At 37.5% G+C, this 19,142-nt stretch overlaps 1 protein-coding gene across 20 annotated transcripts in view; it reads right to left on the bottom strand.

Moving 5' to 3' along the window:
- AFDN (afadin, adherens junction formation factor) overlaps positions 1-19,142 on the bottom strand; it is a 115,296-nt gene that overhangs the window by 13,003 nt on the left and 83,151 nt on the right. For 11 of the 20 annotated variants that reach the window (XM_058019404.1, XM_058019416.1, XM_058019406.1 and 8 more), the window contains 7 exons: positions 9,930-9,995; positions 9,682-9,755; positions 9,047-9,165; positions 7,796-7,990; positions 7,439-7,530; positions 6,815-7,003; positions 3,198-4,220 (listed from right to left, as the gene is read on the bottom strand). In XM_058019404.1, the coding sequence (XP_057875387.1) occupies positions 3,198-4,220; positions 6,815-7,003; positions 7,439-7,530; positions 7,796-7,990; positions 9,047-9,165; positions 9,682-9,755; positions 9,930-9,995 (1,758 nt within the window). Of the gene's footprint in view, positions 1-1,348; positions 1,385-3,197; positions 4,221-6,814; positions 7,004-7,438; positions 7,531-7,795; positions 7,991-9,046; positions 9,166-9,681; positions 9,756-9,929; positions 9,996-19,142 lie in introns of all 20 variants that reach the window. The other 9 variants (XM_058019398.1, XM_058019415.1, XM_058019401.1 and 6 more) reach the window with 3 other exon arrangements.

Raw genomic sequence — 19,142 nt, 5'->3', positions numbered from 1 at the left:
CCCTGGCATTTTGCACACTACTAGAGATGTCATCTGGTACAGCCTTGTCTAATCCTCTGAGCAGCTGCTTGCAGGCGTGATGTCTATGTATTTGTCTAATCCATTTTTCAAGCTGCTGATACCGTCTGCCTTCACCAACCTCCTGTAGCTGAAAGATCCAGATGTTTGCTGTCTGCTTAGAAAAGCTTTCTATCTATTGAGCTGCAGCTCCAGGAATCAAGGTTTGAGCAAAAAAAATACAGATAGTACTTTGAAAATATTGGTAAGATACCAAGTCTGAAAAATCCATGACTCCTGGCTTGTCCTTAAATTCAAGAAGGTGAAATGCTTCACCTGTTCCACTGTTGTAAACTGTTTAACACTCACTAGCACACAGATACAAAACTGAGCACCTTAGATTTTATAAGAAGTATGCATTTTAAAAGGTGATTTTTTTTTCCTAAGGCAGTGCTGAATATTCAAATCCATATTTTGAACCAACACATTGACAGTTTTTCCAAGCAGCACAAATTAAATTTTACTAACGTCCCCTTTCTTTTAGAACTGGTACACTAATTACACAGAAATTGACTTTGAAGGGGGATGCATTTTTGCTGTGGAAGACTACAAAGCTCCTTTTCCATGCCCAATGAGTGCAATAAAATACAAAATTAGCTGGAGTCATAGCAATTACTGTTGCAGTTTGAAAGCCTGTCATGTCTTAGATGCAAGAGTATAGTATTAACCAATTGAAACTGAAATTATATTGTAATTTAACGATTGCATGTTTATGCAACCAACTTGGAAATATCAGTTTGGAAGTGATTTCTGAGTTTACAATCCATTTTTACGTTAATCTGCCAAAACCAAACACCTGTAACACCTGCAAACAACAGGGTGTCAGCATGTGCTGAAGAAGTGTGCTGTATTATTAGGCTCTCAGTACAATTTCCCTTCAAACTGTAAAGGAAATGTTCTTAGAGCTCTTCTAAAACCTGCATGGGTGCAAAAGGGAAAGGAAGCAATCTTACCTCACAGCCTGTTCATTCAAAGTTATTAGTAAGATTTTATAAACAAAATTGCACAAATCAGTAGATACAGTTTTTATGTTAGATCACTGCTGCAACAAACAAATCAAGTCTGCAAGCAGAACACAACATCTAAGAGGAAGGAAACACAGGGAAAGGAATCACCATATCTGAAAACATTCAAATGCATGCTTGCAGTTAACTGACTGCTTACAGTACCATAATGATCTCTGAACACCCAAAGAATGCCAGATCATCATCCAAAGCACACAGGGCTGTTATCAATAATAATAAGGAACTGAAATGGGAAAGAGATATTAAAGAGAAAGAAACAAACATACCAAATCTAGAACAGAGATTGCTGGCACAGCAGTCTGCTGCAGGTAGTAAGAAAGGGGAAAAAAAAGAAAGATGCACAGTGTGAATAAAGATAGGTTAGACATGTGTTATTTCAAAAGCATTTTCTTTTATTTGTTTAGTTGGCTGTTTTAGAATGAGGAACTGAATGGACATAAATGTGAACTACAGAAATTAAAACAAATAATCCAAAATATCCAAATAATCCACCTCAGTAGTTCTGCAAAGATGCTACTTAACTGCATCTCTAAAAGAGAAATGTAATCAAAATGAAAACATGAATTCAGTTCATTACAACTGTTTTTTTTTAGTTTCAAAATGTTCCAAAAAGCTGGAAGAACTTCATGCACAAATAGTGTTTTAAAGCCAGCACTTGCAGAGAAGACTAATATTGTTATGCAATACAACTGGCTTTTTTTTTATTAACACGTGGCTTTCTTAGCCTTGCCACAGTAAAATTTTTAAGACACGGTTTGTTAAAATGGCAGTTACACATTAATTTTTTATGCCCATAGGTAACTGTCTATGTGCCACAAACTGCCTGTTAGCAATGCTGGATTTTAGGGAATCCTGTTTGCCGAATGCATATTTAGCTTTTTCTTTCTTCAATTTCCAAGTTTGAGGTATCTATTCTTTTACACAGTAATAACGTTAGGCATAAGGGGGAAAAAAGGAAAGCAATGCAGACTGCAGCGAATACGAGAAGAGTAAGTTTAGGAAATGAAGCTGCCAAAACAATCGTGAACTTAAATCCCACTCAAGCCACCAGCTATTTCTGAATGTCAAAACAAGCATGTCCAAACATTTCTCAGGAATTAAACACTGCTTATCACAGAATGAAGTCAACTCTTCAAGACAAACACACAGAAGACACTGAACATATTACAGAGCTAGCTTTTGAGCCTGGAAAAGCATAGCTATTAGTATGTAATTTTGGAATCCATGATGTTATTCAGGAAAGAACAGATTTTCCTATAGACACTTTTTCTCAATAACAGTAGATTTAGCAGAGTCTTGGGAGACAACAGCCACCAGCAAGAATGGTTAAAAATTTCACCATACTGTTCAGTTGTATTATCTCATTACATATATTATGAGCTTTCACAGAACTGAAGCTAAGGTAAGCAAACCTCAGATGCTGATTAAACTGGACACCATGAAAAATCCAGGCCTCCGATTAGGAGGAGCTGGAGCTCTAGACATGGTGTATCAGCTATTGCACCATCCAATACCACACAGCTCAAGCAATGCTCCCTCCACTGCTGAGGTCAGCACTGAGGGGTGGTAAAGGTAGAGGTAGCAGCTGTATCAGACCAGCAAGTTGGAATGTCTGTTCAGCTCACTACTCCCTGGAAACAGTATGCATTCAGTGTCTGTGTTCATGACCCAAGACTATAAATGAAAACTTTTAGAGGTAAATACACTGGGGAGGAGAGGGAGAAATCACACTATTTTTTATTCCTGATTCTCCTACAAACTTACGTAATTTCACATGTTTTTGCTTACCTTTCTCCAAGCAAATTTTAAACATAGTTTACCTTCTAACCATACTCTAGGTACATGGCAAAATACCTTTATCCAAAGGAAACTTTTCTCTCCCCAAAACCAGAAAAATAAATTCAATTGCTAAAATTGAATTCTATAAAAGGTAGCTTTGATATTTTCACAATATATTACTTAACTGATGAAACCACTCTAAGTTACTAATTTTAAAATTCAAGCCATTTAAGAAAGTCTCATCCCCCTTTACTGTCTAAGAACATCAAAACACTCAAAGCATGAAAACCCACCAAGCTAGAAATTTACAGTATTTTTTTCTAGAAAGGATTTTACCCTTGCTCTTCTTTCTGCCTCCAGTCGCTGCATGATGAGCATAGTATCCACCTCATCATCCTCTTCTTCATCGTCATCCTCATCCTTTTGCTTTGATTCTTGCAGTCGCTTTTGGAACTGCCACTCAAGCATGAGTTTGCGGAGGCGGTCGTTTTCTTCTGCTGTACGATCAGGTTTGTTCTGCAGGTCCTGAATCTCTTTACTCAGCATGTCCACGATGTGCATCTGTTGCTGCTTTTCCAGCTTCTCCTTCGCATCCCGTTTCCACGGATCTGGAGAGAGGCTGTCACCAGAGGACAGTTCTTCCTTGCTGATGGTAATGTACTGCAGGTCTCTCCGCTCAATAGTCCGCGGCTGCTGTTGGGGCTGCAGCTCTCGAATAACTGTTTCTTGAGGCCTCTGCAAAGTTGAGGGTTTTTCTGATTTCACTTGTTGAAGGGAGACAGGAGGAACCACAGGCTGAGCAGGAATTAGTGTCTGAGAACGCATTTGGCCCAATTTTCTCTCCTGCTCACGACGTTTCCTTTCTCGTTCTTCTTCCAAACGTGCCTTTTCCTTTTCATACCACCTCTGATGCTCTTCTCTTTTTTTACGCTCAGCAGCAGCTACCTGGGAGGATGCTTGTGCTCCTATCTGGTTTGGAGGAGGAGGTGGAGGCAGAGGCAAATCCATTTGTAGTTCATCAAATTCAGCAGCATAATGCACTGGAGGAGGTGGCGGCGGAGGGGGAAGATCTGTTCTGATGGGCTGGGAAATGGCCACTGGAGTCGGCTGGCTAGTGGCTGGAGTTTTCCAACGGCCAGGTCCACTTTTAGTTAAACAAGAACCAGGCGACACTGGTTTGGAGGAATGGTTCAGATGTTCCTGGCTAGATGTGCTGGAATCCACAGATGAATTCATCCACTGATCACTGTCTGACTTCCGATCAATATACTCCACATCCTTGCGTATAACAACTTCCAAACGATTCCTCTCTGGCTGGAAAACTTTGTCTCTGAGCTCTTCCTGAGAACGAGCTACACGCTGAAAAATATTAAACAAGGCATGTGTATCATAGTCCATCCACATTAAAACATATTTGAAAATGGCTTACAAAACACATTCTTATTACTGAAAGTAATTACTTTTAACAAATTTCAGCATTTCCATAGCCAGTAGGTTTCCCAAAACCAACAATAAAATATTTTTCTCAGTCTTCTCAACTCATTTAAGCGATGGAAGACTTAGCAAGCTCCTGGGAACTGCCTGGTAACTGGACTGGGAGGAATGATGAATGCAAAATGGAGTTTAAGCTGAAAACCTCCCCAGCTTGCACAGTTTCTCAGGACTATCCCTGACACCCCCTCCCCCATGTGTGAGCATGGAAGTCCTGGTAGCTCTGAGCAGTGGCTCAGTCATACCAGCTCTGCCATTCAGACTTCAGCTGGCTTCACTGAGCATCTTTCCTATTGGGAAAGCAAACACAAAGGCTGCAGACAGAGAGACAGAAGAGCGCCTCTGCCTACCCTCCTCCATTAGCAGGAGAGATGCCCTGCAGGAAGCTCCCATTACTGACACAATTCAGGGTACAGAATCCAGGCAGGCAGTCTAATTCTACCTGCTCCTGGAACATGAGTATAATGGTCTGAGATTTTTGTCACGTTAGTGCAACACCAAGTCTTTTTCTATAGAAGCTCTGGGTCCCATTGCACTGAACCTGAAAAGGAACACTGGACCATAAACCAGGCTTATTAAATCTGTTAACGATTTTCTTGAAGCAAATATTCATACTTTGAATGTTAGGAACTGCTAAGCACTGAACACATAATGCACCAATTATCAACAATTGAGAGAAGAGTAACAAAGCAAACTCCTTTTATCTTCCTCCATCAATGACCTTAACCATGACCTCTAAAGAATGCCTTCTTTGAGAGGAACAAGTGTATTTTTTATGCTCTATTAGTCCAACAGAGCTGAACACAAGTTATTTGTGGTAGATTTGCTGTAAAGATGCACCTAGCCAAAGCTTGCTAATGCCTTCAGAATAGAAAACAGGCATTTAGCAGCTTTTTTTACAAGCCCTGTTTTTTCTGCAAAGATTAAAGTGTATATTTTTATTTTTGTAAAAGTTTTTCTTCTGTTTTCTTCTAATTTTCAACTTAAAAGAACTATCGTCTGGCAGGGAAAATCTATTAACACTTTCAGTGCTAGTAAGGAGTTAAACCTTCTATTTTGCTTTAGCAAAATCCTTTTCTGCCCTGCCTTCAGCCTTAAGGCTATAGCTCAAATTCAGTGTCTGTCAACAACTTTAATAGATGGGCTTCATCTTTACCAGTTTTAACCACCTCATCTAAGCTAGTCACTTAAGCTTGTTTTAAGCAGGGGAGAGATGCATGTCCAGGCAACAACTATCATAGAATTCAGTTAAAACAAATGGGTAGGAACTGTTCTCTGGAGACACCCACCTCCCTTTCTCCCATCACTGACAGAGAGCACGTAGATGTTAGCTATGCCGCTAAGATTAAGTGAGAGGAAATCATGAAATGTGTAAGAGTTAAGCATGGAAATTCAGTAAAATATTTCTGTATCTATTTGCTAAAGTTGTTCAACTTGCAGCATTTCCCTTTCAAAATGACTGTCTTACTTTGAGCAAAACATCTATTTTTTTAACAGCTCAAATATCAAGAATTTTATCTCTAGAATACTAAAAACCACCAAAATAAGTGACTTTTTACTGAATACACTTGCCCATGCATGTGTGAGCAACCTATAAACAATTTTTCCTTTGCTTACTTAGACAGAATCTCGAGCTAATTTACACAGCATTTTTCCAAAAGTAAAAGATAAGCCTGGTGTAAGGCTCTGCTTTTATCACTAATTAAGAAATAGCAAGGAAAAAAAAAGCTCTCTATATTTTTAAGTCTGGTAGATTAGAGAAAGAAGATGATCCAGTAACTAGATTTAGGAAATCTAGGTTTAATTTCCTGCATGGATTTGAGAGAAGTTCTCACTAAAAGGAGCAGAACAGCACTGTGTTTGAATTTCTAAAAGTACAATGGGAGTAAATTCCTTCCATATCAAGATGCATCTACACTTTGATAATAGATACGATTTGAAATTACATATTTCTGTTTTTTAACTAGGAGCAGGGAATGTGTTTCAGTGAACACCTTGGATAGGCCTCAAGAACTGTTTTATTTCAATTTTAACACTTTATCACTTAAAAACCACACCCTTCAGGCAAATATTTTTTGACATAAACCTTCTTGGAAGAATGGAGATTTAGTTTGCTTTTCAGAAAGCCACAGAACATTTTACATGATGAACTCTACTACCACTTACACCTCATTATCTCCAACAGGGGGATTAAAATATCCCAGATAACAGGTCTGCAGAACATGGTAACAAATTCTGTGAAAGGAAGAGGAGGGAAAAAAGGCAAAATGCGAAGGAAAAAAATCCAAATCATAGGGTTCCTGAACTCAAGCCCACCTTGGCAAAAGTACAGTTGTTCCCATCTTATGGTATAGTTGTAGAGAACTGACTATTCTGAAAAAAGTCTCTAGCAGTCCAGGAATGGAAAGCAAGCAGTTTTCTTCTGATTTGTTTCCTCATACTGAAAAAAAATTACTTCTCACCTGCATGGTAGTATTGATAGAATTATTACTTTCTGCCTGAAGCTGTGGTTTTTCTTCATAACTTGGCCACTGACTCTGAGCTGGACCCATTCGATCCTGCGACTTTGAAGCTGGAAATGTGAAATATTCTCTAGTATAGGTCTGTGTTGGGATGGGATAAGCTTCAGGTCGTGGTGGCAGAATCTGTTCCTGAAAAAGGGAGAAAAAAACAAGGTAGGATTCTCTAATCACATAGATCTGTATTGAAGATTGCTCTAAACATGCTTTTTCCAAATATTTTCTTTTGGCTCCTAAGAGCATTACTCATGTGGGACAGAAGATGAAGAGGTTGCCTAGCATCAAATATAACTGTAGCTATGACTCATGTTTTTATGGTCTCAAAGCGAGTATGCAACATTGTACAAACCTAAAAATCACAAGGACAACTTCATGAACAAAATTTAATGAAATCATTGAAAACTTTCCAAACCTTTCATTAGCTGTAATAAGCAAAACCCCACCCAGTCACAAGCAATGGCACTGTGGTCAAATAGTTCAGTGAGACACTGATTTGAGTCAAGCCCACTGACACTACTAATAGATAAAGAAAGTTTAATAGCCAGCATTTTGCTTGCCATTTCTGACCTCTGTACAAAGATTTCCAGTAGAGACTGAGGTTATTTTGGTGGTAGTTCCAGATGCATAAGCATTCTTTCCCCCAGGGCTTGGAGGCTGATCTGTTGGAAAGTTAAAGGAAGCATTTACATGACTGTTAATAATAATTTACAGGCCTTAATAAAGACTTAATAAAGTAACAGTATTCACAAAATAACTATTTTGTCTTTAAGTAGTTCTAGCAAGAAGCTTGCTCCAAATGTTACCACTACACTGGTATTTTAAACTTAATCCATTTTTAAAAACAGTCACCCCCTTTTGAATACAACAGCCTCTAAAACTACTGCAGGAGGAATCTATCCCCTAAAGAAGGATAACTTTTCTTACTTGCTACATTGGGACTGGAACGATGATCAGCCCTGTTCTTCATCAGTCTGTCATCCCCTGGCAGCTTCTTTGGTTCACTGTACTCCGTCCAGGGCAGCTGGGGACTCTCAGGTGATCCATTTTGCGTGGAATTGTTGTACAGCTCAAAACCTTCACTCTTTGGTCGGGGTTTACCTGAGCCACGGCGGTCAAAAACTGTAACAGTTGGATATGTAGTTTCTCCTTTTCACTTAACTACTGCCTAGCGTATTTTTTTTCAAACTAGAGCTACCTTGAGCTTATATTTAAAAATTAAGTTCCCAGTAAAGCAAATGCTAGATTTAAAAATCTTTATTTCTTCAAATACGTAATCCCAACCTTCTATCAAATGTACAGAATTCCCTCCATCTGTATTCTTCAAAAGAACTTCCGACAAGGTACCACAACAATTGGAAAAACTAAACATGTTATACTGAGAGGTCTCTGGATGTCTGGGACATATGGCATCTGGGATGGTGGTGTCAACTGTGATAATAAGGATTTGTTCTTTTAACCCATTCTTTCCTATACTGGTACTGTATGTAGAAAATGTCTTCATTAACAAAATTATTTCCTTTACAATACTATTTTATATTGGACTTTAATATGTCTTTTGTTAGTACCCTGAAGTAGGATGATAAAATAAAACACTGGAGAAGCATCCAAGAACTTCTTATGATCAGACACTAAGAACTTCTTATGATCAGACACTGAAACTTAAGAAGATACATTTCAACATTTCTAGTTTAAAAAAAAATTAAAATTCAATGGCAAAATACATTTCAGGGCTTCTGTTTACATTTATTTCTCTCCTACTAGTTATACTGCACTCTGTGGTTACAAAGAAGACATTCTGAGAGGAGAGAAGCTCTTATAAAAGGGACAAAAATGCCATTGAGTTTAATGCCCTTTATATTAATATATTCCATTTGTTAAAACAAAAATTAATTCAAATCAGAATTGTGTTTAAATGCATAGTTAACTTTTAAAAGGTACACATGCAAAGGATTTATTCATTACTAAACTAGGAAAATTTCAAGCAGTATTTAAAACCAGATGAAGTTCTGATAAGAAAGGAAATTTCTTTTTTTCTGTGCAATTACATTTCTTTTCTGATTTAATATTATAGTAACACTTGGTATGATACTGTAAATTATTCTATTTTCTGCATTCTCATGAATGCAGAAGACAGACTTCCAAAGCTGTTATTAACATCAATATTAGTATCTTTACCTCTTTGCATCATTGGGGATGGCTGATTAAGCAGGGTTGCCAGGCCATGGTAAATTGCTCCTTGTTTTGCTACTTCTAGTGTTACTACAGAACCTGTCCTAGTCATAAGTTCTGCTGCCCTGCAAAAAAAGGCAGAGCAAATAAAACAAAATTAAATTAGACACTGTATTACTTAGTTACCCTTATTATCATTAATCTGTTGCTTGACAAAGCAACACTCTTTTTCAGATTAATACTTAAAATCACTTTGAAAAAAATTACAAGATAATGACAAGAAGATAGGCTTATGCATGCAGACAATACCTACTGGGAAGTACTATTTAGTCCCAGTTTCTGCTTTAAAGGTCAGAAGCCAAAGTATTTAAAATTAGACTGAAATAAAGATTGTTCAAAACCAAAATCCAAATGTATAATACAATCTTACAATCTCTTCTATATAAATAAGCCATACTGTATGAAAAGAAGAGAAAAATACTACACAAACAGTTGAATTTGTTGCTAAGGTTATCCATAGGCAGTTATCAGACACCAAGACAAAGCATAAAGTGTAAAAATCATGAGCTTCTGCCCATTTTGGTACATCATTAAGCTAACATTTTCTTTGTATAAAAACAACCAAGGAAAGCATTCCATACCTCTCCTGGGACAGGCCCACCAAACTTCGACCATCCACACTAAGCAACTGATCCCCTGCGGCCAGACGACCATCCTAGATACGTGTTCAAGAGAAGGAAATTCATACATCAATGCTAGCATGATCTCCACTAAAACAATCAATCATTCCCAAACTACTGAATCATACAAACTAGTAAACAAAAGATTTGCAAGCATTTCTGAAGGCTCTTACTACTTTTGAAATTGATGAATTAAGAACATTACTGACCACATCTGCAGCACCTCCTTTCACAACAGACTTGACATATATTCCAAGTTTGTCTTGACCAGCACCCTACAGAGAAAGAGGCGTTAATTTAGTTAATTTATATTTGATCTCTTAAGCACTCCACAAACTTTAGAAAAGTTTACATGGTTAAGTAAACCTCTACTTTCTCATTACTTTTATATATTTTCAAACTGGAGAAAAACCAATTATGCAGAGAAAAGTTACATTCAATTAAAGTCACATGAAAAATTCAATAGTAGGCCTATCAAAACTGCAAGCTTTGTTAGAAGCAAAGAATATTTGGTCTTAATGCAAGTTTGAATAAAAAAAATACATTAACTAAAACTTATACTTCAGAAGTTTGCTCTAGTCTCCTTCTAATAAGAAATACTTCTTTGCACTTTTACACACATGTTAATTATAACTCTTTGTATTATGTTTTTAAAGAGAACACTGTACCCCAGTGAAACAACGTAAACTGCAGATTACATGAAAATGGAATAGAAATGTTTTTTTACATTCATTAGGACTGTAAAGGAGCCAGTGTAAAGAAACAGAGAGTGCCTTTAGCTTTACATAAACAAGTAAAGCAGACATAAGTATTTTAGAATTGACAGAGCCAATATTTAAGTCTAGTGCAAAACCATGCAATTTTGTTCATAAAACATCTTTCTCAAAAGTGTTCTGCTACATTTTGAAAGGACTGTTAACAATGAACTTATTGCAAGACAGATACCAACAGATACCAAGATACAAGAATGGAAGCATCTATTCAAGCCATGCTGTTGTGTCATCCACATGCTCCAATGTACAAGACACCACACAAATCAGTCCAAATGTTAGTATCACAAACCTTTCAATTGTCTCTTATAATGTAAGACTATTACTTGTCATTTATCTACTTCAGCAAATGGTGCCATTTCACTCTGCAAGTCACTTAGGAGAGTGCTAAGTACGTTTTCAACAGAGCACAGACTTAATTGTAACATCATTTTTCTTGTACAACCCCCAAGTTGCTTTGATATTGAACATACAGCTTACTCCTTTTTTGCCCTCCTCCTTTGCAACTCTTCTGTTTTGGTAGCAAAAGCATGCATTGCTCCCATTGTTTTAATAGAGTAAAATAAGAACCAAGGTGAAGATTATTCCAAAGCTAGTGTTACATAGACATGGTTTTCTACACAAGTGAAAGACCTATTTTCACTAAGTCTTAGGTTAATCCCAAATGTTTACGCAAAAGACGCAGAAAAATAATTCCTTCAAGTCTTATGATTCCAGATTGACATTCGACATGTCCATATTTTTCATAATAATTGCTTAAGTCATACTTATGGGTAAAAAGGAAAAATGCAAAAAATAACTGAAATACAGATACTTTCTTTATCTAGAAAGAATACAAAGAAATTAAGAGAGTTCAGTTTCTTTTTGTTTTTTTTTTTTTTTTAAGCTTTAAAGAAACACTGCTGTTACTGCAGAATAATTTTAACTTTATACCAGACAAATTGGCTAAAGTTATGAGAAACACAAGTCAGAAGATAGCTAGATAAATGTAATGGAAAATGAAATCATGCTTCACAAATCTCTTTTTTTTTCCCCCAAAGAACCAAGATGTGTATGAGGAAGGATGATCTAGCTGAACACCTAGACTTCCAAGAGGGACATCACAAGATCTTTTAGCAGGAGTTCTTCAAGACTTCAAGGTGACACGCAACAAGAAAGAACCTATCCTTGTGTATTAATAACAGGTTCAATAATGAATCAAAAGTTGTTCGTTTTCACAAGGAACAGAAGTTTGCAGAGGAGCCCTAAATGTATGCGCTGTTTACCATGCTCCTATGTGTTCCAAAAAAGTGGCAAATAATAGTAATGTAACTAAATGTACCAAATAGAAGATTCATCAAGTAAGTCAAAACCAAGAGCTGCAGATGGATCACCTGATGCTGAACACTGGAGCAGTAATGGGGTAAAGATGTACTTCACTGGTTTAAATGTGATGTAATGTTTCAACCTTCTAAGGTGCTGGTTCCCACCAGGGCACTGTTGGCAGAACCAGTTATCACCTTTCCTAGCTGGGAACTGAAAATTAAATGACAGCATTTACGTGTCCCTTCCTATGCCTCGAGTCACTAAGCATACCTGAAGGCAAGAACCTTGAATTCCAAAGGGCAAAGTAATCAACAGCAACTCACCCACCCACCCTTGAGCTGTAACCTCATGCATCACATCTGTCATTGCAGGAACCAAACACCAGCTTTTCTCAGTGGCCACACTGACCAAGGCTAATCAGATTCCTCTTAAGCCACCTGGAATTGATAGCATTTTTATTCAGTACTAACTTCAAAGGATGCTAAGCAGGAATCTCTTACCCTTAGGTCCCGAAATTCAGACAAAGATCTGTCTCATACCATGATTAGGTAAAAACAAGCAAGCCTTTGGAAGAGCACTGCCACTTAAAACAGTGCACACATTAATCACACAACTTTGGTACTCATTTATTGCATTAGACACTACATTCATCCATATACATCACCTTTGTCATGCTTGATTATGACTCTTAGGCACATTAAACAAAGCTGAAACCTTCTCTATAAGCCCATGATACGTGGGTTATATTGGTTTGCAGATAATGATGAAATAAACATTTCCAATTGCACAAATACAATAAAGAATGGTTTCTAAACTGACTTTAACGTCTAAAGTTTAATCACTGTTTCCAGAGCCATCTTATATCAGCTCAGAAATCTGGAAGCCAGCAGAATAGAAAAGAACAAAGCAAAAACCACCATGGTCACTAAAAATCTAAAAGAGTCACATTTAGAAAACCGCTTATAATTCTGATTACTCCCTTACAAAATGACACTAACAGAATCATCAGAAACATGGAATACCTTTCTTGAGAGAACCAACTAAGAAGACACATTGGCTCCTCAGCTCAGCAACAATCAAGGAACTGAAGGCCAATGGGATTATGAGTTGCACTGATAGAATTATTTATCATCTCTCTGATCAGCCAGTAGAAAACATGTTCTTACCTCTCCTATCACATCTAGAATGCTTTAAATAGTAAAACAAAATGCAACCAATCTCCACCCTGCAAAACATTTTCCATAAGATTTCATAATTAAATTGGGAAACAGCCAGGAACAAGACTGCTGAAAGACGCCAAAGTGTAAAAAGAAGCCAGGATTCTCGGTAGAGCTCTTTGAGGCTTTAGGGAAAACACCAACCAACCAAAACAGAACCACCACCCCCCCCCCTCCCAAAACAGATACAAGGCACTCTGAAATTATAGAAAGCTAGAAACCAGGATGAACCACGGAATAATTTGGGTTGAAAAGGAACTTAAAGACCATCTAGCTCCAACCCCCTTTGCACAGACAGGGACACCTTTCAGAGTGAGTTGCTCCAAGCCCCGTTCAGCATGGCCTTGAACACTTCCAGGGATGGGGCATCTGCCACTTAGCTGAGTAACCAGTTCCAATCCATCACCACTCTCACAGTAAAGAACTTCTTTTCACCATCTAATCTAAACTTACTCTTGTCCAGTTTAAAGCCATTCCCCCTTGTCTTGCTCTTCTAACAAGTCCCTCTGCAGCTGACTGGCTGGCACCCTTTAGGTATTGTAAGGCCACAGTTAGGCTACTCTGGAGTTTTAACTTCTGGCTGAACAATCCCAATTCTCCCACCCTTTCCTCACAGGAGAAAAAGATCTTACACTTTTGTTATGTTCTTTGGCTAAAGGCAGCACAGCTGGAAGATACCATATCAGTCAGATTTTTGCTTTAACTGTGCCTATAACCCTGACAGTAATTCTTCATTATGATTCAAAGGAGCTGGTATTTTACTCCTCATTGCTTCTTTTACAATGTTTTTATGATATCTATACAGTTTGTCAATCTCTTTCCTGTTCTTTTAAAGGAAGTTATGAGCAGATGTATTAGCTCCAAGTCATCTCACTTAAATACAAAAACAATGCATTTTGAAAGCATAAAAATTACTTAAAAATAAATCTCTGTTCAGATTACATGACAAGAAAATCTCTATCAGTTAGCACATTTACTCATGCCTTATTAGGACCAGTGAGCTTCTCCTCTAATTCACATGTCATTTAACATGTTTCTAAGGATATACATGTACAAGCTTGGGAAGACTTCTCACTAAATACCTTAAAATCAACTCATCACCTTCCCTTCAACTTTCACCCTAAGCTTTACAGTAACTTGAATCCAAATTCCTAATTTCTACTGAAATAGACTTGATTTTGCTTTGTTTCTACCTTTCAGAAGGCTGCATTAGAAGAAAATATACAATTTTTTAGAAACATAAAATGCTTCTTAATATGTAATCAGTCATACTAAACTCCAAAGTGAATAAAATTCTTATATGCTCCACATGGGTTTTCCTGTTTTCATTTAAGTCTTTACAATTAAACAGATTTCTTTGTGAACTACTTATTAAACTGCTTTTCTTTCAAAGGAATGTGAAAGTCAACATAATTAAAACTATTCCCCCACAGATAGAGCAATAACATGTATGTATCAGTAACAAAAGTATGATAAACCTTCTTTTCACTTAATTTTATTTTCTCCAATCTTTAATACCAGAAGCATGTGCATCCATATGGCTTTTAGTCCAAACAGAAGAACACAACTGTAAAGGAGTCAGATGACTGTGGAAAGCAAGAATGCAGTAAGCATAAAGAGATGGCTTATTCCCTTTCCCCAAGATCAACATACTGAAACACACAGCATATTTTCTCAAATATACATAACCAAATAAAAATCATGAAAACCTTTTCAAGGATTTTTCAAAAAATAAGATAAGATATTCTATATTTAAAAAAGCCTCATCTGCTGTACCACACTTTCTAGCGCTACCAATCTACTCATTTTCTTTCACACTTGATTCAACTTTTTCCCACAATCCTTGCAGAAAGTAAAAGATACTCTTTGAGGGAAAAATTTGGGAAATCCTCTCCTTTAAGTAATACTTTAAGGAAAAAAACCACTAAACTGCTAGTGCTGCTTCAGTTCACCTGGGTGACAATATTCTCTAACTGAACTGACTATAATACAACTCTGAGGACTTCTAAATGACACCTACTTTTACAATGCATAGCCAAAACAGGTCCCTAGGGGAAAAGAAGTTCCACAAGGAAGATATTAGCTGAGCAGAATTCAACAAATACTGAACTGGGGACTGAAGACTGAAGAAGGGAATATGGTATTTAAAAATGCTCATACCTGATGCACATCAGACCTAAGCTGCAATATGAGAAACACCTCCATTCTGTGCTTTTACAGTCCAGTTAAATAATCAATGCACAGAAACCTTTATACACAAATAAAGCGCATAAAGCCGACAGAACTAGTTTGGAGGCCAGCAAAGAAGCACTATCCACACATTTCAGGATTTTAAAAATCCTATAATAATAATTTAATTACAGTGACAGTGGTAGTGTACTTATACAGAGTGTCAGGAAGAAACCCACCTGTCTGCTCCCATGCTGTCTCACACTTGGAGCTGTGCAGGCACTACTGTGTTGTGGCAGGTCCCATGACAGACCTGGCTGGAGACTCAGCTGATCCCTGTCTCCAGTTCCCCTCCTCCCAAATACAAGCTTTTCAACTTAATCAGCTTCCCTAAATTGTTTACAGCACAGCATGATTTGTTCATAACAGTGCAGGAAAGGAGGTGGCTAGGAGGGGCCTGAATCATTAAGGGAGGTTAATTCCTTTATTTGGTGAATAACGTTATTTTCAACCCAACAACTTAAACCATTTGAAATTCCTAAATCTTACAATAGCTCACCTATTAACTTTTCAAGCAGCTCTGTGTAGTGCCTGCAAAACAACTGTATTCTAGTGGGAGCTGATCCCCAAAACAATTGCAAAACAAACACCCACATACATGCAGGTTCCCACACAGAGAAGTAAACTACACAGTGGAAAATGTCTTAATTTTTAAGCCTTTGAATGCCTGCATGGTAAACGCACTGAACCAGTTACACTTCCCAATTTTGCCAAGTCCCATCCATTCTCCTTCTAAATGTAAAAAATTTCCTAACTTTAGCAAGGGATGGAGATGAATGACACATGTAGAACTGACAAAAATGCATCTGGCTAAAAAGTACAATGCGCTTTTACTCATTTAATTGCACAATGGGATATAAATATTATGTTCCTGCCCTCCTCTTTTTCCACAGAACTTTATTAGATCTCTGAGGCCAAGCATGAAAAGATTCTTGAAAATAATCTTCTCCATGCTTGGCTTTAAGATGCATAAAGCGAACACATGGGGGAAACTGAGGCAAGCTATTAAATCCAGTCTCCAAGATGAAGCCACACATTTGCATGAGATGCAACACCTGTATAAAGATTTTCTAATCATCTCACACTTATCTTAAGAAGTAATTGAATGTTTCAAAAGAGCACAAGTTGAAAGATGTTAACACATTGCACTTGGAGTTCAGTCAGAGTATGAGAATAATTAATCCTAAATTTGCTGGGGTTTACAAGTTGGAATTCTATGACAAAGGACAACTTTTCCATTTAACTGGAATTTTAATAACTGGAACTCTAAAAGATTTTCTAATCCTACTTGGGAGGTAAAAATAAAGACAGGACACTTCTGCATACAGATGTCTGCTAGAATAGTAACTTGGGTCATTATTCTAAACCTAAATGAAGAAAAACTATGGGAAAATGTTTAAGTGTCCAAACTACCATGTAAACCATGTAAAAACAAAATAAACAAGGAGTCCTCCCTTACTGATAGACTAAATGGAGTTACAAGTCAAGGGGATAAATGAAAAACTGATGTAAGAAACACTATCAATAAATTCAGAGATTAAAATTCACCGGGAGTTCTACTTTCCGTAGACCTACCTTTATCTCATCTGTGTGCCCCTGTACAGGCTGTGACAATATTTAAAGTTGGACTGAAGGTAAGAAAATAGGAGTAGCTCTGTTTTTTACAAGGCAGGCTAGTTTGAAGCCTGCAGAACCACAGAACAAAAGCACGTTTAGAAAAATCTTACAAGATGGAGTCTGAAATTACAACCAAAGACTATAAATTAAAACCAAAGGAAAAGAAGCAAGGAAATGAAACACAGAGAGGGTTTAATAGGCATCTGGCTGACGATGACTGTTGAGTTTTCTATCAGTACTGGTCACAGGCCATGAGTTGCAGAGTCCATGCAAATCTAACTTCACTTGACTATAAGACCAAAGACTGGAGCAGAGAACAGCTAACCAGCTGGAACTGCAGCTAGAGCTTCCAGTTATTTTTTAAAAAAACACTACTATTTATCTTGGAGATGAATGAATTCAGACAGACTGGAGCCAACAAAAAACCCATTAAAATGCAACAATTAAAGTCGACATTAAAATCTCACCTAAGAGATAACCTCTGTTCAGCACACAACTTCAGTCTCTATAATGCTGATATATTATATTTAAGATGGCACTGACACAGGACAGGGGAGCAAACAACTAACCACTACAGTACCTCACTAAAACAGAACCTGAAAGGTGAAGAAAATAAACAACCTCCCCCCAAATTATAGGATTTTCATTCTTCAAGTCACAAAGACTTCAATCTCAAAAAGAAAAAAAAAACCTACAAATTCACTGAGAGCAGGAGGATGGAAGAAAAACTAACTTGATACAACAGAGCCAAGTCAATTTAATGCATTAAAAAAAAAAAAAAAGTTCAGCTGAGACAATGCTATACAATGATTTCATACCTGTTATCCAAAAGGGTATTTGCCTCTTTTAAGCCTGGTACAATTTTCTCCTTAATCACAAAAATTCTGTCATGTTAAAGAAGCCGAAGGACCAAGATGGATAATGTAATCTAACTTAAGTTTTTGAGATAGCCTAACAAGAAACAAGTCCTTTTCCATCACATCCATTTTTAATATATTAGTACACAGTAGCCTATAACTGTTTGCGCAATTAGGATTATTTTGCAAGCCCCTCCTTGCTCTGAAAGGATTGTGCCCAAAATACTGCATTTGCTTAAGAGTATCGCTATGAAAACTGTAGAAATAAAAGAGGCACCATTAAAGAATACCTGACCAAAACAAACCATTACAGCTACTTCTATAGAATATTCAGACTAATGAAGACAAGAACAAGATAAACTACAGTGATCTAAAAAAAGAAATTGCTACTCCTACATCAGGAGGATATAAAATTGAGGATGTACAAAAGTACCACAGTAACAAATTAATAAACATGACAGATTTAATCAGAAAAGTTAAGGAGAACAGATTTTATTGCTAGTCACAAGATGAGTTTTATAAGACTTCCTTGTCAGTAACAGACACAGGGAACTTTGTCTGACATACATTCTATTGGCCATAAAACTAGAGAACACCATACAGTGCAACTGTGCAGAAAAGTCACAGTTTGAGTAACAGGAATATCCGACAGACTTCCTTATGGCAGCAGCACAGCTATCCATGAGCTGGTGAGTCACCATAGAAGCATGAAAAGCAGGCAGAAGAAATTCTGCTTGCTCCTCCTTCCCATCTGGTATTTGCCAGGACAAGCAGCCATAAAGGCATGGTGAAAACAACAGCCAGCTCCTTCTAGTGAGAATCAACATGCAGCTTCATTCCCAGGTGAGCCACCCATGCTGTGACACGCTCATGAGGACCTGCCACCTGCAGAATGATGGCCTGGAGGTGCTGAGACACCACACAGCCCCACCAGCATCCCAGCGTAAGGAATAAGAGGGAGTGAAGGTCCATCTGTTGACCAGGTGCTAACCTCTTAACAGTTGAACCACTCCCATGCCCACACATCCCCACCCAACATAGGTGGATCACAAACCAGCTGTACTTTCTGTGAGGTTAGCAATATTCCTGCAGTTTTAGAAGACCTGTAAAATGACCTGGTTATTTCAATACCTATAATGAGAACTAGAACTACAAAAACTATTATAGAAACAGTTTTACAGTTGTTAAAAATAACAGAAGACTTGTATTAAGTAATTAAGGAAAAACTATGCATCTGCAGAGCAGATCTGCAGTACAGCACCTAACCAAACCGGTGCTGCTCCAGACAATTAACAGGAAGGTCTTGCCATTACTTGTTCTGAAGCCTCTTTTGCCCACACCCGTTGAGCTTCATATACTTTGTTTATCACTCTGATAAAACTAAAGCAATGAACAGCTTCCAATGAAGTCTGGCAAAATTATACCTG

Source organism: Melospiza georgiana, chromosome 3 (genome assembly GCF_028018845.1).
Source record: "Melospiza georgiana isolate bMelGeo1 chromosome 3, bMelGeo1.pri, whole genome shotgun sequence".
Classification (NCBI taxonomy): domain Eukaryota; kingdom Metazoa; phylum Chordata; class Aves; order Passeriformes; family Passerellidae; genus Melospiza; species Melospiza georgiana.
The sequence above is the reverse complement of the archived record's forward strand: the minus strand, read 5'-3'. Positions and strand labels throughout refer to the sequence as shown.